The following is a 24825-nucleotide window of genomic DNA, read 5'->3' as shown; positions in this document are numbered from 1 at the left end:
ACAAGATTAAACAGTTTAAAGCTATAAATGACGATTGCCCTTTTAAAAACAATAATAATTCATACTCGTAAGATTTTTGACCCAAAATAATTCTCGCCATGACCGACTGCGTAAATGGAATGATCGATAAGAACAAGACCGAATTAAAGTTAAATAAAAAACTATCGGCCCTCGGACCCTTTCAGACGCACACAAACACCAAATGGTTTTTATATACAGCGAGGGCAAGGAAAGTGCCGTGGGGCCACGTGGAGGGGTCGCGTGGGGTGCTGGGCGGGGCGTGCAGCTGCAATAGGGCTCCGCTGACGGATCGCAGTCGTGGCCCGAGCCTCAACAAGCGCACGTCACGGCTACCACGAAATTTAATGACCAAATTTTTACCGCCAAAATCGATTTGACATTAGAACTATTCTGGACTCAAATCTTAATTTTATGCAGCCAAAAATAATGATTCGGTGAATTTTAGATTTCGTTAGGTTTGGGTACTTTAGTGTCGTATTTTGAATTGGCGGGTTAATGTGTGTGAGCGAGAGGGGCGCCATGGAGAGTCCGGGCGAGGAAGCGGGACGGAGCGCTGCCCCTGCGTCCCACACCCCCGCCTTGCAACCCAACGGGTCCAATAAAATCATCGGACGCAATGTGAATGGAACCAGTAAGTTACAAGAAACTTTTTTCGTATTTATAACTTTTAATTATTCCCACAATACGCTATTGAAAAGTAAAGTGTGCACACACCATGCCGTATGCTCGTATGCTCGTCTGCCTACAAAGGCAATAAAAAAAAAAATAAAAAAAAAAAAACACCAACCATATTTATATTGATTTATTTATGAAAATTAATCGTCCATGACCACGAAAAATGTAAAGTATCAGAAACGTCGAAAACGTCAAAATAAAATTAAAATAACAGACACGTGATTAATCCGTAAAAGTAAAATAATTTTAACTGTCGGAAATCAGTTGAACTATAAAAACAAATAAATTGTTTTTTTTTTTTGTTTGTCTGAACGTTGAGATGACATAGATAATATATAATACCAATCTTAGAATAAAACTGGCGCATCTTACTTTACGTGTATTACGAAATCACATTTAGAAGATTTAACATTTCCATCACGTATTATAGTGAGATAGACTGACTGATAACTTATTTTCTTTTTGCATAGCCTTGAGAGGCTATATCAGCGTTACCATAGCGTGTAGGTGAGCTCTCGGGGCTCAAACCGGAGTGTTGCTAATACTGGCCCTAGCAAGAGCAGTGCTTCGCAGAATCTACCCCCGGATCGGAAACGTGACCCACTGAGAAGATCCGGCGAGAAACTCACTGGGCTGTGTCTATGGGTTAATTTACTCGCCGAGCCCTTCGTCATAAGCGCCGGGTTCGGCGAGGATGGTGACCGGGAACTTCTAGGATGTTAAGGATTGCAGTCAGCACGTGTAGGTTCAATACGCTCGGGTCATATAATTAAGCTCTTCGTATGTTAAGAAATGAACCCATATTTCGGCCCATGTTTTTTAGCTTTCACTTAAATAGCACAACTCGATTGTGCTTTGAGCATAAAATATACGATTATATTAAATTTTGCTTGTAAATACAGTGTGGGATTTTAATAAAAAATAAAAATCCATTTATTTCAATTGGAATGTCATATTAAGCTTATTAGAAGTCGAAATAGGCGTTAGCAACGGCTGCAAGAGTCATAGTTCTAAGAAAACTGGTGAGCTATACCCGACGCTTCCACTTTGAGACATGAGGTCAAAGACTGTTGCTCTTATTGAGGCAGACGATGGACGTGTCAACAAAATTAATAAAATCTGGCGAAAGCCTGAATCGCGCTAACTTCATTTCCAAGAAGATGTTGCATGTACACGAACACAGAAAAACAACTTATTCTATTTGAATCATTTGCTATACCTATTATCAGTTAAAGAGATCATAGGTATCAAGAATAGGAAGTTGTGTTATAATAGGTAGCGAGTGTACTAGGTCCTACTGGTCAAATCGAAGTGCTACCTAATTATTCCTTCGCGGCAGAAAATAAGAAAAACGGTGATCGTAAAGTTAATAATTCAATTAAGGTATGAAATTTATTAGTGATAAAACGTATTGTTAGTCCGCAAAAGAAGTAGGTACTTAAGTAAACATTACAGTTAAGGCTTTGACTTACGACCTAAAGACAGCATTTATTGTGATATCGATCAGCTCTGGTAAGCTCTTAACGTTAGGTTGGCTGTTTGCTCAACTTCTCACTTAGAAAAAAAAGGCATTTTTTTTTTTGTATTGCTTAGATGGGTGGACGAGCTCACAGCCCACCTGGTGTTAAGTGGTTACTGGAGCCCATAGACACCTACAACGTAAATGCGCCACCCACCTTGACATATAAGTTCGAAGGTCTCAAGTATAGTTACAACGGCTTACCTTTCAGACCGAAACGCATTACTGCTTCACGGCAGAAATAAGCAGGGCGGTGGTACCTACCCGCGCGTACTCACAAGAGGTCCTACCACCAGTAATTACCTTTCCAAATATACAAAGTATTATGTAAATATCATAAAAGTTTCTGCCTACCTTGAACAGCACAATTAAAGCGTAAACATACAGGGCACAATAAAAATAAAAAAAGACGTGATCAAACATGTCTGCCGGGCCCGGCTCCATAATTAAATTGAAAACGAACAAAAAATATTAAGTTCAAAGAAAAATCATGCATTCGCTGGGAATCGAACCCGCTAGCGAGCGGTACGCAATTTGCGTTTTTCTGCACCCCCTCGCTTTGTCTCAGGCCAGTGTTTTTGTATGCCCTGGATCTTGATGTGTATAGCGCGACTCAAATATTTTGATACTTCAGTTCAGTCAGATCAACATTAAAATATAATGAATATTCTTCGTTATATTTCTTTTACTTTGTTCTTTAATAACTGTAAATATGTTTAAAAATGAATTGAACACTACTGCATCAATTCAAATTGATTTTTTTTTTTCAAATTAAGTACCATTAAAACATACCTACCGGATGAATAATAAACAAAGTTTAATTAAAGTAAAATCGAAATAGTTATAATTTATGTATTCATTTTTTTTTATTGCTTAGATGGGTGGACGAGCTCACAGCCCACCTGGTGTTAAGTGGTTACTGGAGTCCATAGACATTTACAACGTAAATACGCCACCCTTGAGATATAAGTTCTAAGATCTCAATATAGTTACAACGGCTGCCCTACCCTTCAAACCGAAACGCATTACTGCTTCACGGCAGAAATAGGCAGGGCGGTTATATAACTGATTGGTCTTCTCGATACGTAGTCACAATTAAAGCTAATTTTACGATTTCATTTCGCATTTGTTATAAGCAATCTAGTTGTTTTTAATTAACATTACCCATTTTGTTGTCTTCACCTGACCTCGTAAAGCCGTATGTAAAATTTGTATGTAATTATTTTTTTAATGTTTATTTTTTAAATGGTCATGATTATTCATATTCCTAAACTATTTTGCATGGGATGCCTTTTTCCAAATTGAACTGAAACGTCCAGACCCGCGCAGCCAAATTACCTTAAAAGTCCCTATTTCTAGTGTTTTCCAATTGATATAAAAAAACTAGGTAACAGTTATCGTGTCTCTAAGTAGTCACTGTCGACTCCTTCGGGAATCTCTGATCTACATTGTAAAGCTTTTGCGGGTTCCTATCGCAATTATTAGTTTTAATAAGTTAGTTTTTAAACGGAAAATCATTAACTCACTAAATGCTATATTAGGAACCCGTCAAAGGAAATAGTTCATTACAAACGTATTTAATTTTTGGGATCGTTAACGACGAAGGGAAGATTCTCCACCGGGCGGGAGTTATTGCTCGGTAGACCGGCGACGCGACGGTCCGAATGTTGTTGTTTTTTTCCTACCTATGCTTATAGCCTTGAGAGGCTATACCAGCGTTACCTTGGCGTGTAGGTGAGCTCACGGGGGTCAAACTGGGTATGCTGCTAACACTGGCCCTAGCAAGAGCAGTGCTTCGCAGAATCTACCACCGGATCGGAAACGCGACCCACTGAGAAGATCCGGCGAGAAACTCAGTGGGCTGTGTCTGTGGGTTAATTTACTCGTCGAGCCCTTCGTCGTCCGACATTCCGTCGTTTGATGAGGCTCAAATCGGGAGTGTTGCTAACACTGGCCCTAGCAAGAGCAGTGCTTCGCAGAATCTACCACCGGATCGGAAACGCGACCTACTGAGAAGATCCGGCGAGAAACTCAGTAGGTTAAGAATATTGTTGTTCGGAACTGGTTTATAATTATGCAAGTTTTTCATGAAAATGTAAGCGAGATTCGAGCTGCCGCTACAAATAATAAACGAACTCTACTTAATAACAATCAAACTATACAAACTCAAGGATCAGATTAGAACAATTTAAATTTTGCATTTAAAATATTAATTAAATCAAGTATCAAACTGCATTGGTTTCGCGAACGAAACGGGACGTAACAAAAACTATTCTTTACGTGAGACGTGGAAAAACCGTGGAAATCGCTGAAAAAGCACACTCGCATTGTGCCAACATAAAAACTAGCTCAATTCTATTTTACCTAGCACATATACTATTATAGTTACCTTGTGTTGCACATAACTGTACCGCTCTGTAAACTTATTACATATTGAAATCTTGTATTTATAATTAAAATTATTTGTGAACCGACTTCAAAAAAAAGAAAGGAGAACTATATGAATTAGACTGTGTGCTTAATGCGTGTTACCTCCAAACGCCTTTTTTGGATAACGATTTCGATAATTCTTTATTTTAGGAAAATATTTAGTTTCGATTTTTACGCGTCGCGGACATAATTAGAACTCCTTTTACTGTTTACTACCGAGCTGGCGCTATGACCCCGAAGTGGGTCTTGGCCTCCGACAATAAACTTTGCCATTCATCCCGGCGCTGCGCAACACCTTGCCAGTCCGACACTTGGAGCTCCCGTAAATTTCCTTCCACAGCGTCACACCAGCGGTAGTTGGGCCTCCCTACGGGGCGGCGTCCCTCCGGTACACCCGTGTACACCCGTTTCACAGCCCGCTCCTGCTCCGTACGTACTACATGCCCGAGCCATCCGAGCCTCCGTGCCTTCATCTCCCCCAGAATATGTTTTACTGTTTAATCTGGCATTTTTTTTATGGGAAAATAGAAATTAAATTTGTATATATTCTTTCAAATGTCGAATAATATCTAAATCGTCCGTAACACGACATCAGTAAATTATTCGAAACATCCTAATTAATATAACAACAACAACTAGTGCCAGTGATATAATATAGTACGGTAAAAGTAATGTTAATTATTGTTCACGCTCGGGACAAAAAATAAGTCAATATATGGAAGTGATGTTATATATATTTTAGACCGCCAATAGATAAATATACTTTGATAAAAAAAATTTTTTTTTATGAAGATGGCGCCAAAGTCGTGAGTGAGTTAAAAATGCATAGATAATATAAAAAAATAGCATAAAAAGAGATCCGTTTCACGATGTGTAGGTATTTAGATCTTGAACGATTGTAATTACTTTTTTACTTGAAAGTTGGTACTACTTAAGTAATATTATTTAAATTTTATAAACTTCTGACCAGTACATTGTAGTTCTCGATTTATCCTTAACAAGCGGCCCGCTCCGGTTCCGCCCGGGTCTTTAACAAAAATTTCAAAGATATTTGACCTTGTTTTATTTTTTAAAATAAAAGAACACTTATTGCGTCATAACTATAATAGTCAGACATACGCTGTCGCGACACTCTTTGTAAATAATAATGTGTTCTACAAAGTCGTAGTACCTACATCATTTTATTCTATCATCAATAGTTTTCGCAGGGCACGCGATGTATAGGATATTTTAGGTAATTTTTTTACACCTTGAGTTACATTATTGAAGTTTTAGTAGGGATCCCTAATTTTTTTCAAAAAAGATTATATATAGCCTATGTCATTCGGGAATAGTGTGGCTTCCAAACAGTGAAAGATTTTTTTAAATCCGTACAGTAGTTTCGGAGCCTATTCAATACAAACAAACAAACAAATCTTTTCTCTTTATAATATCAGTATAAAGTATAATATTAGTATAGATAAATCATATTTGTCTTCGACTACATAGATGATGATTTGAATTTCTGGAAGTCGTATGTCGTATGTGCAATTGACAAGTGGCTCGTCAGGGTAGGTTTTTGTTATCGCGAAATCATAGGAAGACGACACATGAGTAGGTAATAGAAGTTTCACGAATAGTCCGCGAATCTTGTATAACCTAGCTATTTCTGCCGCGATTCTATGCTTGTTCTATGCGATGTTCTAGCTTAGAAATTGCGACTTTGATCTGAATCTCCAGGTGGACAGCAGCGTTTACGCGGTGATGTCCATGGGCCCTGACTCATATGACAAGAGATAAGTCCCGAGTCGTACAGGCAAAACTTTTATTTTATTTTTTATTGCTTAGATGGGTGGACGAGCTCACAGCCCACCTGGTGTTAAGTGATTACTGGAGCCCATACACATCTACAACGTAAATGCGCCACCCACCTTGAGATATAAGTTCTAAAATCTCAGTATAGTTACAACGGCTACCCCACCCTTGAAACCGAAACGCATTACTGCTTCACGGCAGAAATAGGCAGGGCGGTGGTACCTACCCGTGCGGACTCACAAGAGGTCCTACCGCCAGTAATTACGCAAATTATAATTTTGCGGGTTTGATTTTTATTACACGATATTATTCCTTCACCGTGGAAGTCAATCGTGAACATTCAATCAATTAACGTAGTATCTCCAAATCCTCGTCACACGCGAAAAAGTTAACTCAATTGCTTGAAAAAATGAAACATGTAGTTAATCCGTAATCGAAATAGGCACTAGGATAAGAATACCTTTGAATTTTGAAAAATAAACTAATAAAGAACTTTTAACTATGTACATACAAAATAATTCATATCAAAAAGTTCGCGTGACGAACAAGCTTTGTTATGATAATTTTGAAAGCTGCAGTGCCCCGTAAAAGTGTATTTTGAGTACATAAAAACTTTATTTAAACGCATAGCAAGACTGTTTTTTATTTTAGTACAGTAGTAAAATTATTAGCGTTGAATTTAATTAAAAATTAAATAGCCCGACTGTGAAGACGTTTAAAAAAGAGGAAGTTTTTTTTTTATTTTTTTATTGCCTTTGTAGGCAGACGGGCATACGGCCCACCTGATGGTGAGTGGTTACCGTCGCCCATGGACTTCAGCAATGCCAGGGGCAGAGCCAAGCCGCTGCCTACCAAGATGAAATGTATACGTGTCGTTTTTTTTATTAAATATTTGGATAACTATTTTTTTTAATTATTTTTGTTTTTTTATTACTATAGGAGCAAGACCTCACGGCCCACTTAGTATTAAGCGGTTACTGGAACCCATAGAATCACAAAGTTAATGCCGTTATCCACCTTAAGAAATTATATTCAAGTCACAAATCTATTGTGTCCTTTTAAACCTGGACACGTGATTGGTTCACGGTGAAATAGGAAGAATAATGGTACTTTGGCATACGATCTATAAAAACCACCAGGTTCTATGTGCTTAGTGAGAGTTTTTTTAACTTCTCGATCAAGTAAAAGTAAACTCAAATTTGTATGGAGTTGGAATAGCTTCCCGTCGTTTGCCGCTAGGGGCGCTGTTCCAACTCCATACAAAATTTGAGTTAACTTTTACGCGATCGAGACGTTAAAAAACTCGCGCTGAGCACACTGGTGCGAAGGATATTTAATATGCATGTCATGCGTCTTCTGACATCTTGCCTCACAATAATACGGCTTTTGAGCTGAAGACGCCGGTCTCTTGAAGCTTTCTTCTATGTCTTCCTAGTTATCAGTAACTTCTTTAATTTTTCTAACGATCCTTCCCCTCCACTCTCGTCTCAAAGATAGAGCTAAGTCCCTGCCATTATTACTATATCTGTTATTTCTGCCAAGCACTGGTGGTAGGACCTCTTGTGAGTCCGCACGGGTAGGTACCACCACCCCGCCTATTTCTGCCGTGAAGCAGTAATGCGTTTCGGTTTGAAGGGTGGGGCAGCCGTTGTAACTATACTGAAACCTTAGAACTTATATCTCAAGGTGGGTGGCGCATTTACGTCGTAGATGTCTATGGGCGCTAGTAAGCACTTAACACCAGGTGGGCTGTGAGCTCGTCCACCCATCTAAGAAAAAAAAAAGCAATACGAGCTGGTGAGGTTCCGAGGTGGGTTTTGAAATATTTATTTATTTATTTATTGTTTTGATGAGTGGACGAGCTCACAGCTCACCCGGTGTTAAGTGGTTATTGGAGCCCATAGACATCTACGACGTAAATGCGCCACCCACCTTAAGATATAAGTGATTTAGTGTCTATGGACTCCAGAATATATAAGTCCCACGTGAGCTTGTCAACCTAAGTCAATAAAAAGCACAGGCAGTAATATCTCACTTTCATGTGGTATTGCATTAACTTAAACTACACGTGTAATATTATGTCGGTAAAAAGTTTTTGTTTCAAGCTGCCATGTTCGTTGTCACGTAAAAATATCTAATTTATTCTCTCCGTCGGACTCGCGATGATGTATGAACTTAAAGCTTCCCTTTTGAGAAGTTCCTCAAGCTTTTTTGAACTTTGCGTGTGCATTTTTATGCATACAAACAAATGTATTATTCCTCAGTGTTTCCGCTGCGCAATGCCCTTCCATAAACAACTTTTAACTTTAGTATTATGGCGCATTACTATTGCCAATATTCATGGAGGATTGTAACCACTTAGATATTATAAAATAGGATTTGTAGTTAATGTGTCGCCATCTTGCCCATTTTTGGCGCCAAGTTTTGCCTACACAATGATTGCGTTTAAAGGGCTTCCTCAGACATGCTAATTGATAAAATAGCAATTCTAAAAAATATGTTGTATATCAATTATTCAAAAATTAGTTCTAGTCGTTTTTCTAGTCATTACTCTGATTTCGATGGCGTTCGATTTGCAATTTAGAAAAAAAAAAAGAACCACGTAGCGTTGTCCCATTATAGGAATAGGTCGTGTCATCTCCTAGTAAATTACCAGTCAATATGTTGATCCTTTGGTACGTAATATTCGAACCAATGAACAAACTTTCTTATTACAGCAGATTGACCTGGCGTTACCCGATTATGTCATTTACCACAATAAAAAAACCTGTTGTTCCTAAATACAATATCCGAATTTTTATCAATGCGGGCATTTTTCTGCGATCGAGTATCAAACATACAAAATTTCACATTGACAATATTAGTATGAGTTCAAATCACATATGATTTCGAATGAAATTGTAGTTTGAAGGATAATTTTTATTTTAAATAAAAATATGTTAATTTTCGTTAAGTATTTATGGTAAATTTTTTTATTGCCCTTGTAGGCAGACGAGCATACGGCCCACCTGATGGTGAGTGGTTACCGTCGCCCTTGGGCTTCAGCAATGCCAGGGGTAGAGCCAAGCCGCTGCCTACCGCTGAAAAAATGCTATGTGATTACTAATTATTCAACATCAAAACTCCACTAACAGAGTCGCGAAACTAGTTTTGTGGTTCCCAACTATTCTATTGTTCAGATACTGCTCGCGACCCACCTGGTAATAAGCGATAGTCCATAGACATTATGATTTGAATGCTGCCACCTACTACACCTACTACCCTCGGAGCAAGATTATTTGCTGCAATTTGTGGCTGTTAGTGCTAGATTCATCATCATCATCTAAGCAATAAAAAAAACAGTTTTTTTTTAATTCAACTGTTTGAAACCGGACAAAGGCACATCATACTTTGAATACGCTCCACCCTCACAATTTAAAAGCAAAACGAAAATGATTTACGCTGCGATGCGTTTGAAAAACGGCAAAACAATGAATTAAAAAGCAAAAAAAAACAAACCAAACATTTAACTACCATTTCTTTGAGTGTATGCAAATATTGTTTTTTTTTTAAATTCTTTTCTCGTACGAAGACAGTCTGTAGACGGTATTGCGCATCTGTCACTTATTACGCGGGAAACGGACAATGAAACTTTTTTTTTTAAAGTGTTGTAAAGGAGGCCTGATGATTATGCCGCTTTTTTACGATCATTTTACAATGTTCGGAAGTTAAATGAAATAAGTCGACTTTAAAATTATACGTGACTTGAACAGTCTTAACGAATGTTTAGTGATGGTGTTCTTGTAAGTGTACAGCAGACATTATTATTCATAATAAAATATAATTTTGGTTTTCCGTCAATATTCTTCTTCTTCTTAGTCGAATACTTCATTGCTGAAGGTCGTGTCCTTGAAAGCCCTTCGTGGCTCTTTGTACCCTCAGCTTCCATTTGCTTCGGTTTTCGGCTTCTCTCAGGGCGTTCGCAACAGAGAGTCCAGTGAGCGCAGTTATCTGATCCGACCAACGGTTTTTTATTAAAACTTAAAAAATATGGTATGCTAAATGCAAATATGCTTCGAAGCATGCGTTCTAGATAGCGTAAAAGTAACTAAAGTTTGTATGGAGTTGGAACGTTTGCCTACGTTTGCCGCTAGGGGCGGTGTTGAACTGCATATAAATTTGAGTTAACTTTTACGCTATCGAGAACGTTAAAAAACTCGCACTAAGTACACTGATCTATCAGATCAAAGGTGCTTTGCAGTTTGAAAGGTGGCATAGCCATAGATAAGTTGATAATTTTAACTCACGTCTCAAGGTGGACAGTGATATTCCCATTAAGATATCTCTGTGACTCCGGTAGACAGTCAACATCAGCCGGCTGATTAGCCCATTTAGCCATCGATGTCAAAAAATATAGGATTGAAAAAGGCTTATTTATAGCCGGTATTATCTAATAGATAGAGAAAACTGGTTAAACAGTCTAAGAGTTACATAGATGACGGTCTTTTAACACATTCGCCACAATTAAAAAATGTATTAATTACCATTCAATAATGTATCCAATAAATTCTGTTCTAAATCTTTGAAAATTGAAATAAATACCTAAGAATCGTGATATAGTTTTTATCCTAACTAATGTAACGTGAAATTGAATTTTCATGAGTGAAATCATTATGTTACTAAGATGCTGTGCCGAGTGAGGTGTAAAAAATAATCTCAAATATATTGAAGTTTGGATGTGGTTAGCCGAGAATGAGCAATTGAGTTAATTGTTGAGTTTTTATGTTTTATGATTTGGTTTATTGTTGGATAAAGTCGAATTAGCTCACTCATCTGGTGATTAGTGATACATTAAACTCATATGTATGTTATTAACATTAATTCGGTATAATCTAGGTATGGTTCCTTTGTGGTTAAAGCAAAGGGAACTTGTTACAATATTTCCTTATTTTTAACTAGATATTTTGTGAAGCCTATACTGATATACTAACTAATTACTGATTTCAATCATGCTCAAGAACGAAACCAATGTGCGTTTATCGTTTATGAGCTGTGAACTGTGAGCACTCTTGAACGTAGCTTCATGGTCGACAAATTACGCATATTAAACGACTTTTTGAATTTGACAGTCTGTCTAGGGTCTTGAAAGTCTGCAGGCCATCAGCGGATTCAATTAATGTTTTGTATTACTTTGCTGAAAGCGAGATGAGAACTGCCTGCGTGACCTGGAGTGATGTCAAGGAGCAAGGATTAAGTGGAGACAACTTGTGAAGGCCCTATATTATTATAAAATATATATCGATATTTATATTCGATGTCGAACATCGGATTCAAGCATCGATTTTTATCGATATATCTAGACTAGAAAATATCGATTTTTTTTACTATCGAATACTTTCACTAAAGTTTAATATTACCTCTTTCAAGGGAAAGGCAACGTTTGGTGGTCCTTGATTTTGTATGTGTGAATGCAGAATCAGAGGCTAGAGTAACATAGCTAAACTAGTAGGGTATATAGGGCCTATATACCAGCGGGGTACCCTAGGACAACAACAACCACAACAATGTTGTACTGTGTAGTCACTAGTTCATAGATTTACAAATGTCGTGTCTATGAAGTCTTTGCAGTGGCCATACTGACCGGCGTGTCCAGTATTGTTTTGAAATACGTTAAAATTTTAAACGTAAAAGGTGTTTTTCTCCCGTTAATTCCGCAGATAATGGTAGAGTCAAATGACGGGCCGCAAGAAATGGAATTTAAGAGATGGCCGCTCGGTCTTTTGAGTTTTTTCTCCCGGACTGGTTCCACTGATGGAGGTTCGCGTAATTTTTTGCAGAGCGAAAACCCATAATGGCTTTTATCTTGCATATAGTAGGAGTCGGAATCATTAATTATTTATAATAAGCGTGTAGCCGCTGCGAAATTTCGGGTGATCATTTTTTTTGCATTGGTGGTTTTTGGTGTTCGTGAGTCTGCCATATTTGTTGTTTGTTTGTTTGTTTGTTAGATTTTGTATTAGCGGTCAAGCGGTCGTCAATACAGGGTGCTGTTTTTGGCAGTATTTTTTGGAAATTTAAAGTATTGGCAACATTTTTTTTTATGTTTGAGAAGTTACTGTTGGCCCGAAGGCCTTTCTAGTTTTACCAGGGCAGATGGGCGAGCAAGGACTCAGCCAGGAGGGGTAAGATTTGCTAACAGCTATCCGAGCGCCTCCAAAGGAGACCTAACGACTCAAGAGTAGCTGTTTTGCGAATGGATCTACTACCGGATCGGAATCGCGACCCGCGGAGAAGATCTGGTGAGAAACTCAGCGGGCTGATGTATGAGTTAGGTTGCACGAGTACGCTTACCGGGGTCCCTGCTCCTAGTGTTAGAGCTAAAGGACTCTAATGCAAGGGTTATTGGATCTGATGGATCCGTAACGTGTCTAGGGCGTCGACGGTGACTGGGTCCTGCATGATCAGGATTCGGGGAGTAGTCAGCGGCGGCAACGATAAGGCGATTATCATGACGCATAGCCTAATCGAATACAGATTTATCTCCCAATTGGGTCTTCTACGTTCTTAACGCTAACTTTAATTTTATTATTTTCATTTTAAAAAGCTTAATCGCAAGCAAAACCGTCGATCAGGTCTAGTGAGTTATACGTCTAAAGTTTCAATACCGGCTTCGAAGTTGGAGTCCTTTTTTGTGCCTATAAGCCCTGTTGCAAGTTTAGTTTTTGCCTTTCGAAAGTGGGTTATGAGTCGTGTTCGTTATTATAAGCTCGCATTGTAACGTCACGACCGCTCTGTGCTCGCGGGGTGGACAGAAGCCTGAACGTGACGAATCATTCTCTTAATATCATTCATCTATATATTAATACGTGAAGCCAAAACTTTGTGCCCCTTTTTAAGAAAATGGCGCGGATGGAGGAGTGTGAAATTTTTCACACTGATAGAGAATATAGAGAAAGAGTACAGAAACTTAATTTTTTTTTTATTATACATAACAATAGTACAATGTGCACCAAGGGAGAAAAGTAGGACATCTCATCCCGCGTGTTTCTATTCTATGTGTTAATCTATTCTCAATTTGAGCACAGACTTTAAACAATAACAAATGTTTGACAAAAACAATCGAGTTTATATGCGTTTTGTGGGTCAAGTACATGGTAGTGTGTGTAATATTTTTTTTTATTGATTTAACGTATTTTTCTCCTGCCTACGCCGAAAGTTCGGTTTTCCTCCCGCTGTACAGGGAAGAAAGTGTAACTTTTTCTCCCTGGGTACTGACAAGTGTGAATGCGCGTTAGTGTCTACGTCTACTCGGTAATTTGCAATATTGTGTTTAGTGTAAAAGTGAAATAAGCAAAAGGCAATAAAATTTAATAGTGAAGTATTAAACAAAGATGAGTTCATCAGACAGTTCTTATTCAATTAGTAGTAGTTTATTTAAGAATAAAAACACAGTTAAATTGTTTTTTTTATGAGTATGGGGGGCCTCCGACCCCCCCACCTCCCGCCAGGGCTTAGCCCCTGGACCCCACCGGGGCTTCGCCCCTGGACCCCACCGGGGCTTCACCCCTGGACCCCGGCTCGGTACTCCACGCGAACTTTCAGCCTGGTAGGAGAAAAAATAGTATCTGCACCGCGGAAAAAAGGAGGAGATCTCATCCCGCGTGTTTGCCATTTTACACGCGGGAGGAAATGTCCAACTTTTCTCCCTTGGTACACAATGTACTATTCTACCCATTTTGGCTCAGAGCTCGCCCTATACATATCCCTTAAAATTATTTCACAGCCATCAGTCATACGTCACGTAAAGCATCCAGATCAAAGGTACCCAGAGACAAACAAACCGACAGAATTAATAAATTCATTTAATATCATATTTTTATTTTCCATTTTAATATTTAAAGTACACTTTAATATTTTCCCGTTGGTAATCTCGGAACGATCTGAGATGTACGACATTTCATTTCAAACAATTAAAAAAAAGTAAATCAAAGACGTCATTATTCTGTCTTAGATCAGTAGATAAAGGGTTAACCCTACAGTCATAGACGATTTGCCGGCTGACCGGCCAGCGACGGTCTGTGGACAGCTGCCGACAGATGTCTGTGTAATGTAACAGAGACGTAGTCAGGAAACGAGCGAGTATGACCCCCCACTTAGACCCACCGGAGGGGATTATAATATTATAAGATTGTAAGGATTTTTAGTACCGCAGGTGTAAGACTGTAGAGATTATTTTAACTTAGAGTAAGAATATAATCAATTAAACCGAAACTTGAGCTTATTATAACGATTTTTAGCACTGCTTGTTACAACCGTAGGAATGATATTAACTTAAATTAATATAATATCATGGATTAAACCGAATGCTTAGTTTTAATTATGCCTACAATTATGAGAACGTATTCTTTTAAATATCTTGTTTCTGAAGTTTATTTTAGTTTAATTTTATTCCTGCCTAAGCCTATGGGTCTATTCCAACTACGCGCGGACCGATAGTTGAGCTCACGGGCTCAATCTGAGAGAATTACTAACACTGACCCTAGCAAGAGCAGTGCTGCACCTATCACCAGATCAGAATCGCAAATTACAGGTAGTATGCTGACCTCATACGAGAAGGAGCTACTATCATAATATTTATTTCGACCACGAAGCTTAGTGTTACTATTGATACACAAAATATTTATTAGAGAAGAAGAGAAGAGCATCTTTATAAGAGAAACAAGTGGTTTGAAGGGTGGGACAGCCGTTGTAACTATACTTGAGACCTTAGAACTTATATCTCAAGGTGGGTGGCGCATTTACGTTGTGGATATCTATGGGCTCCAGTAACCACTTAACACCAGGTGGGCTGTGAGCTCGTCCACCCATCTAAGCAACAAAAAAAAACACGGAGTTTCTATTACTATGGGCTGATGACGGGGATCGAGGAGGCTGCTGTAAGATCCAAGTTATCTGCTTAACCGTTGAATCGGCTAGTTCCGGCGACACGGGGAGGATAAGCCTTTGACTATTTTTCTCTTTTATAGATATTTGCGTGCGTTAATAGCAAACGTCACTGACGTTTATGCAAGAATGACGTCATAAAATTAATATTTTAAGTATGATAAGGCTTAGCAACTACATACATAGTCTTCTTAATGATTTAGTTGTTAGTAACTCGGTGACCACATCCGATTTCCGGACAGAGTCCTTTAATCAGATATCTCCAGAGGTGCATCCAGAGCTCCCAGAGCAGATGATAATGATGATCAGAACTTCAAGTGTCGATTCTGTACGAAGACTTTCTTTTCGTTTTCAATTCACGACAAAGTATTAGAAAACAATCGTAATATATAAAATAAATAATATTCAATCAACTAATTCGACCCTGTATAAGGATGCGAGATACAAATGAATATCTTAAACAAAGTGAACTCAAACATTAGGCAATAGAGCTCTTTATTACACGATTGTATTTGTCAAGAGGTCAATGACACGATTTTGAATGTTTGACGTTTAAAAATTTAAATATGGCGACAGGTGATAGACCTGGATGTAAATAGCATTGTTAGATTTCGTTATCAAAGTATGAAAGTATGTAAAATTTAATTACAGGATTAAGTTGTCGAGGCGGGAGGAGTTCTAAGGAAAGAATAAACTCTATTTTAAACTTACGTCGTTCGTATAAGTACCGTAACTAATATTTATAGTTTATAAATGCTAAATTCACTTATCTACCGCTTTCTTAACCACTAATTTTGGAGAGAGATTTGTTGACAAAACAAACCGTATAGACAGGCTAACGATTCCGTTGTTTTTTTTACCTATTCTAGTAGCCTCGAGGGGTTATTCTGGATTCGCCTAATTAGTAGGTGAACTTACGGGCCTCAAACCTGATGACGTTGCTAACACGAACCCTAGCAAGAGCCGTGCTTCGCAGAATCTACCACCGGATCGAGAACGCGACCCACTGAGAAGATCCGGCGAGAAACTCAGTGGGCTGTCTGTGGGTTAGTTTACTCGCCGAGTCCTTCGTCGCAAGCGACGGGTTCGACGAGAACGATGACCGGTGCTTGAGATACCTAAAAGCACCGTTAATGGATCGGGAGGACCCGTTGTGATAATGCCATTACCGGAACCCATAGACATTATATCGCGAGTGTAGACATCTAAGGCCGAATTGTCAATTGTATAACTGTTGTACCAACAACCTTTTGTACCGCCATAATTATATCAGCGATGAGCGTGCTCAGATTCAAATGGTTGCATATTAAACAATGAATAAAATCATCGTCAAATAAAAACCAAACCCGCGAAAAGATTACTATACAATTGAGACATTATTGTATAGTAATATTTTAATTACCTCAGACTACGTCGGAAATACATGCTTCAATCTCTACGTACCAGGCCAAAGATCCCGCGGTAGGCCCAAGCAACCCGGGCTGGATGTGGTAAACGCGGATATGGAAGTGAATATCCCCACCCAGAAGGATGCCGAAGACCGGGCAAAGCTTACTTAGGAAAGCGGACCTTGACAATAGACCATAAAAACGCTAGGAAGAAAAAGAAGAATAATTTAACCACCTCAAGGTGTGTGGCGGGATTCGCGGTGTGATGTCTGTAAGCTCTAGTAACCACTTTGCACCAGTTAAGCCGTTAGTTCATTCTCTCGTCTACGTTATAAACAATATTGCATATGATATTAAGTTTTAATTATAATAAAACAAACAAGTCCACTATGAATCACGATCTACTTACGTTACATTTCAACTAACACCATTACGAAACATTCATACTTTTCAAGTAAAGTCAAACTTAATTCCATAGAAATAATGGTAAGAATATCGTAATGCGGCAGAAATAGGCGGGGAGATATACTGACGCCTAAGCAATCCGAAGTATCGAATCCTCTCGTATCTAAAAAAGATATTGCGTTAGATAAAACACACGTAGTAATCTAATTATAAAGTATATAGATAATTATATAGTAATGACTAAGCGCATGAAAGGATAACTGCTTGGATTTGGGTCACTCGCCAGTTGGCGCTGTTTTTATTTAATTTTGTAATTGATTCGACCTTTAGGCCGGCATTTGTGGGTTATTTTATATAGTTTACGAAACACGAGTCGTTTGATAGTACTGTACGTTTTTAATAATCTTCCACTAATTCTACAAGTGGTAGATAAAATTTGAGACTACATCTTCTTAAATTGAGATCACTTTCGCTTTTATACTTTCCCCCTTTGCGAAGAGACAAGTCGTAACCATAATTTTCTACCGCATATTTCATCTCTTATACAATTAAGTTTGCTTTGGGACACGAGACAAATCTCATCACTCATCAATTCTTTCCGTATTTGTAGCGTCCAGGTATATATTTTTCATTTTTTGAAAGTTTAAAGCAGCACTGCGTTTTATGGACATAACGCCATCTTTAAAACTTATTTTGACATTAGAATAATGTCATCGGTGTTTTTGGCGGGAGCCCGACGATTGAAGTTAATTTGTAAATTATTTTGTTTTGTAAGAGTGTAATTTTTTTATTGCCTAGTGAACAAACTCGCGGCGTCTTTATACATAGAGGAAAGTCATGGCTTGGTGTGTTGATATAAGCTTGCAATGGTAGTTCGAGTAAATAAACATTAACTGTGAAAATGAAAATCAGGCCCCAAAACAAAGTCAATTAATTTGGCTAATTCGGAAATTCTAAGCAATTAATAAATTATCATTCTTACAAATTGAAACCTGCAGAAAGACTAATTTGACAAAATAAAACAATTAATTCACACAACTTCGCTGCTCCGCTTCCCGCCAAAAAGCCACAGAAGCGCTCATCCACAAAAATGTAGGTATTAGTGGATGCACAGATAAAGTAAACTTAATTTATGTGAATGTAAAGTGAAAACTGACAGCCGTGGAAACTAAAATAGACTACAAAATGTATAACCCTTCGTCCGTTTCTTAACTATAAAAGCAAAGGGTTACTTTCAATTTCTCAATATAATTAATTAACGCTGGTAGCACATGCTCCAAAATGTCTTTCACGCTTTCACCGCGTACATTGAAATAAATTAGTAAAAACATCTTTAAACAGGCCGCGCCACCTGTTCTTCCCGAGGGACAGTTGTTATAAAGATTTGTTTTATATCATTTTAATTGTTTGATTCTGTCGGCCATTTTTTGGTTAGGTTCACGAAGGGTTAACTGATTTCGTTCCACAATCGGAAGTGACATGTGTCGATGCGTTCATTTATTTTTATTTTTACTGTGGACGCGTTTTGATTGCTTTTTAATTTATTTAATAACAGAACTGCTTGGTTGGACTTCCTGTCTAACAATGTTTACTTTTAGCGTCGTATTTTATTTCGGAGATATTAAATTCTTCCAAGCGACGAATCGTTTTGAAAGTATGTATGCGCTTGTTCAGCGTCAACATTTGCACTGTTTAAAATATACAAGTTTAATATAATACTTCAAATAAATCGAAAAATAAATTGTAAGTTCCTACGAGTATATGTATAATGTCAAGGTGCTTGTTTGGTGTGTCCTTATTATTCTGTTTGTACGATGAGGAAGACTTATTTTCGCACGTTTTGTAAATTTACATTTCAGTCATTGAATTATAAATGTAGGTGATGGAGAATTGGATCGAGTGACACTTAGTAGCTAGGCGGTTGGTTGGTTGCATTGTTTTGGATTAATCAATATTAATCCAGTCTCAATAGATTAGTAGGTACTTTGTTAATTTGTGGTTATTGTTTGTTACTGTTGTGATGTGTGTGATGTGTTGTGACACTGTACTGTGACAATTGTCACTATGTAAGACAAATGACCATTTTATTTAAATAAAATAATCTACTAATTAATAACACAGTTTTATTTAAATTACAATCTTATCGTAAAAAGGTAATTTTATTGTATCCTATGTTCAAATCAAAAAGCAATAACTCTTTTGATAAACACGACAACTGTCCACTCGCCCTCTTAATTTTTTTGGATGTTTGAAGTTCTCACGGAAGGAGTCTGAATGGACTTGTGTCTAAGGTCGAATAAAAAACCACGGAAGGGTTGCCAGTATTAAAAATTATTAGTTTGTTTTAGGATGGCCCGTAAGGTGCCCTCTGGGAATGAATGACCCCTTCATTTTGGGTTTTTTAACTTCCGGGAAGATGTGTTGGCTTAATGAGAATGTTTTGTTCAATAGAAAAAGTAATGTACGATGGACCACGAGTGTCGGGTTACTATTATTTAATGTGTATTTAAATTTGAAGGGGTGATATTATGAAGATCATCTTTAAATTTTTTCTAAAGTTCACACAAGAGAATGCGGTACTTACAGCTTTGCAAGAACAGGACGACGAATTGGTTTCAACGAGAAATACCTCTATTAGTCATATTAAATGACCTTTAAACTATTTATTGACCTCGGTAATTTCCGATTTGCCCGAAATTTAATATCTCAACTACCATTGACCCTCATATTGGACGATGTTAGATTAACTCCTTTTTGGCAGTAGACGAAGATAACTTCTATGTCGAGGTATCTTCTGTTCACATGGTTGCATGGTAAACTGCCCTAATGCTCCCAAACCACCTATTCAATCAGCTTAACGGGCTGACTATCCACCAGCTACGGAACGCATCACATGTCATCGTCAACTTTACTTCCACTAGGTGCTGAAACGATGGATGTTAATAGCACGACAGACTAGACACTTCTATGGCTATCTGAACCTTGCCTAGACGATGTCATTATTTCCGGGGACACCTTATTTCGGGGGACCTTAGAACTTATATCTTAAGGTGGGTGGCGCATTTACGTCGTAGATGTCTATGGGCTTCAGTAACCACTTAACACCAGGTGGGCTGTGAGCGCGTCCACCAATCTAAGCAATAAAAATAAAAAATCCTGGGACGTCCTAATGAGTCAATACGAGCGTGAGTCGCATCTATCAACCCGCTGCTTCTTCGGAAGACGCGTGTGGGGTGGCTTATAGGTGATAATCCTATCCTGGCTTTGGTGGTGATAGTGGGTGCGTAGGTAAAGGAGCGCTCATCGTCACCCTATACCGTCTTCTCCTGCGACATGGTAGACTCGCAGATGCTGTGCGTCATCAATGCTGAGGGTCCTATTAATACCAATCCGACGTCGAGGACACGTCTCTCCCGGCCGTATCCCGAGCTTGCCACTGTACTTAGCACCAATAATTACACAAATTCATATTTTGCTGATTCTTTATTCCTTCATCGGGGAAATAGCTTGAATTCGTGTGAAGTCTAATGATAACATTTTGAGATAGTTTAACAATTTGAAGTTTCTAATATTTAGGTATCTATTATGTTTCTTATTATTATTTAGAAGTAAAAGGTAAGAAGGTATTATCATCTCGTGACTTTTTTTCCATTATTGGGTGAAGGAGCTCACGGCCCATCTGTTCTTAAGCAGTTACCGGCAATAGATATCACAACTTAAATGCCTCAACCGACTTGAGGTATATATCTCAAAATCTGTGTATGTAAATCATTATATTATCTATGAGCGTCGGTAACTACTTAAGAAAAAGAGGTGCGAAAGCACTACCACATAGCTATAAATAGTTTTTTTTTTTATATCGATATAATTACTCAATTAATCTTAACTATAAACATCATAGCTTCGGGATAGTGAACCCCGATATACACCGCGTTCAATATTATTATTACATATATTATGATTTCGATAAAATTTGTTTCTCACGTCCGATCCAAGTTTTTTGGGCCCTCACACACCTCTCCCTCAATAATACAGGTGTCTTAACAAAAAAAACTCTGAACAAACTGACTTTGACTGAGTAATGCAGTATGAAGGTTCCCGCGTTTTTCTGACAGTTTTTTTTTTTCGTTAATACAAAGATTATTGTTCTTGCGGCTTTATGTATAGACTAGCGACCCGCCCTCGCTTCGCTTCGGAAACATTAAAACACACATGAATCCAAAAAAAAAAAATAAAAAAAATAAAAAAAAAGTAGCCTATGTTCATCAGGGACAATGTCGGCTTCTAATGGTAAAATATTTTTTCAAATCGGTCCAGTAGTTTCGGAGCCTATTCGAAACAAACAAACAAACAAATCTTTCCTCTTTATAATATTAGTATAGATATAGAAAATAAACCTTAAGCCAAGGAAACTCAATTCCAATACTATCTATCTTTGATATATCTTGGAAGGAACGAAACGCCTTTATAATATTTAAAATAATAAAAGAGTAATATTTAATAGTAAAAGTAATATTTAATAGTTAAAGTAATATTTAAAATAATAAAATAATAAGAGAATAAAAGAATTGTTCACGAGTGTATCTTAAAATCAAAATACCTGTAATTCAGTTGAAAAATGCATGGAAATTTCATTCTAAATTTTCAAAAACTTACCAATATTCACTGGTACGTCAAATGTAAGATTGTGTAGCCGTTTTGTGAGCCCAAAGGGTTATGTACAGCCATACTGCCTATTTTGACCGCGAAAGAGTCTTGACAGTTTGACAGTGGGTTTAAACTTTTATATTTACTGGCCTCGATATCCGCTTAACACGCTTATGCGGGCTTTGAATTCATCCGCTCATTTCGAGTAACAAAATAATAATACAATTTATATACATAATAAAAACATAACAAAAAACGTATTTAAAATATAGATTGTATACAAAATAAGCGTATTATAGAATACCAATAATTGTATTTTTGGAGATTGAGACGGTATCCTGTATCGCATTGCTATGTCACGAGTCGTATTGTGCTGCGTATTGCTATCGGAAACTTATCGTCTCATTGTACAAACCCCCACAGACACAGCCCACTGAGTTTCTCGTCGGATCTTCTCAGTGAGTCGCGTTTCCGATCCGGTGGTAGATTCTGCGAAGCACTGCTCTTGCTAGGGTCAGCGTTAGCATCACTCCGGCTTGAGCCCCGTGAGCTCACCTACTAGCTAAGGTTACGCTGAAATAGCCTCTAAGACTATTAGCTTAGGTAGGAAAAGAAAAACGTATGCTTTAGCACAACTTAAATATTGTTTTGAACTTTTCTAAGTTAATACATGCACCATTAAGTAACAGCGCTAACCCTTTGGATCGAACTGACAGATGGGTGCCCTAAAGCGATATGCGGTCCGGGTAATTAGGGTTGCCACAATCGCCCACTGAGTTTCTCGCCGGATCTTCTCAGTGGGTCGCGTTTCAAATCCAGTGGTAGATTCTGTGAAGCACTGCTCTTGCTAGGGCCAGTGTTAGCGACGACGTCAGGTCTGAGCCCCGTGAGCTCACATATTAGTTAAGGCTACGCTGAAATGGTCTCTAAAGATCATCAGTTTAGGTAGAAAAAAAACGGTTGCCCGTACTTTATGATATAAACTTTTAAGGTTTATTTAGGGATTGACTTCTTCTTTGTTTCAAACATTTCATAGCTTTTCGCTCGTCGCAACGAAAATTGTAAAATTACGTTCTACATAAACGTTATAAATCATAAAATCAATGAAACGAAAGCCTACATACCTACGAAAAAGAAGTCTACATACCGACGCTTGAAAGGCAAACGTGACTAAGCGACAATGCGTGAACTTTACAGGAGACCAATTTAAAGTTGAAATTCCTGAAAAAAAAAATATTTTAACGAATCTAGCTGTAGGATTGAAATGATTTTAATAGACCTAGAATATTTTTTTGTGCTCCGAATATGGTTGTTGCCTATCATTTATGTACAAAGCAGTTATTGTCGCTTAGTCACGTTTGCCTTTCAAGCGTCGATATATAATATATAGTTTTGTATTTTCCATCGTGAAAGATTTTTTACCACGTCTCGATTCAGTCCAAAGAGCATTTTAGTTTATAAAAGTGACGAATCAACATCGCATTTCTTCACAGTACTGCATTCATAAATTTTTTCTAAAATCGACAACCCTAATATTTCAATTTTGTAACCCGTCGCGACCGACAAAAATTATCGGTTTAAATTTTTTTTTTTTAAAGTTGTAAAATTGAAAAAAAGTGTTGCGTAGGTGAAGTGTTAACTAACCCTTCGGGGATCGAACGTGAGTACCAATTAGACGTTGGGCTGATAATAAGACATGTGGTGCGGGTTAAATGGCGCTTCGGGCTCTAGCGTGTGGCATTTCCAATTATATTTATACTCATTTAGGACTTACACGGTTTTGTCTGTGTAACGTTTTTTTATTTTTCAAATAGGTTGGCGAGCTCACGGCCCACCTGGTGTTAAGTGGTTACCGGAGCCCATAGATATCTACAATGTACATGCCGCCACCCACCTCGAGACATGAGTTCTTGACACCGGGTGGACCATGAGCTCGCCTTAAGAAATAAAAAATAAAATCCCTCAAAATGCTAATGTAATTGAATGAATATTTATGGAATTGTTTGTAGTGATTGATGTCAACGTATAAGTCATTGCTCACTTGGTGGTGCTAGTTAGCACACTTTAGATACTTGTGGACACAATATCGTGAGGCTTTCACCGATTTGATATGAGGTCGATGTCACAACCAAACCTATTGTGAGATCGATATTCACATTCTTCAACCCGGACCCATAACTCCTGCGCCCCCTAAACTGAGAGGATGGTGGTCCCCGTCATTGCGTGCTGACACTACCCTTACTAGTAACAGAATTAGGTAATAAATTCTGCGGAATTAATTATGATGGCAAAATGTTATTCTATCTTCATTCAAATTACTCGTGAACACGTGATCCCGTAAAAATCGGCACTAATTTGTAGGTTAGCCGTGAATTAAGTTGTTTTTTTTAATCATCTAGCATCATCGTCCTTATTCGCGTTTTCACTATTCGCGGTGTGGTACCAACTATGGTTTTGTTGCAGTAAAATGATACCACTAATTACAATTTTATATTTAATTAAATAGCGATCAAATAATACAAATGTTAATAGCGAAGCACCAGCGTATGTTTTGTCTCGAACTCAACCGAATGACCACCTTTTGCGAGTACCGACGAATATTATATAAAGTGCGATGCTCCAGCGCAGGGCCGTACTCAGCGCAGGGCCGCACTCAGACTCGCTACAGCACTCCCCTCCGAGATCGCTACGGCGATCGAAGCTCTGCTCTAGCTAACCCTGGTAGTAGTCCGGGAATCGCACTCGTCTTCCACTTCTTGTCTTCTTCTCGGACTCTGGTGCAGGTAACAAAGTGGCTGCTGGAGATGGAGTAGGAGGTGTATCTGCAACATTTATAGCTTCTCGAGTTATAAAAGCTGGCTTCAGCCGATCTAATGAAATATTGACCTTTCTACCGTGGACTTCTATCTTAAAAAAATTTTCGTGACGTTTCCACACTTTGTGTGGACCAGAATAGGGCGCTTCAAGGGGTCTGCGAACATGGTCCTGTCTCACGAAGACATGGGTACAAGTTTGCAGATCTCT

The 24825-nt window shown here is 38.2% G+C and overlaps 1 protein-coding gene across 3 annotated transcripts in view; it reads left to right on the top strand.

Moving 5' to 3' along the window:
• The first annotated feature begins 295 nt into the window (after positions 1–295).
• The window catches only part of nab (NGFI-A-binding protein homolog), a 54914-nt gene continuing 30384 nt past the window's right edge, over positions 296–24825 (top strand). The window contains exon 1 of one of the 3 annotated variants that reach the window (XM_089728871.1): positions 296–652. In XM_089728871.1, coding sequence (XP_089584997.1) covers positions 517–652 — 136 coding nt within the window. In that variant the 5' untranslated portion in view covers positions 296–516. The remainder of the gene's footprint in view (positions 653–24825) is intronic. The other 2 variants (XM_089728872.1, XM_089728870.1) reach the window with 2 other exon arrangements.

This window comes from Bombyx mandarina, chromosome 07, assembly GCF_030267445.1.
Source record: "Bombyx mandarina strain Sakado chromosome 07, ASM3026744v2".
In the NCBI taxonomy this organism is placed as follows: Eukaryota; Metazoa; Arthropoda; class Insecta; order Lepidoptera; family Bombycidae; genus Bombyx; species Bombyx mandarina.
This window is presented reverse-complemented; position numbering and strand designations above follow the sequence as displayed.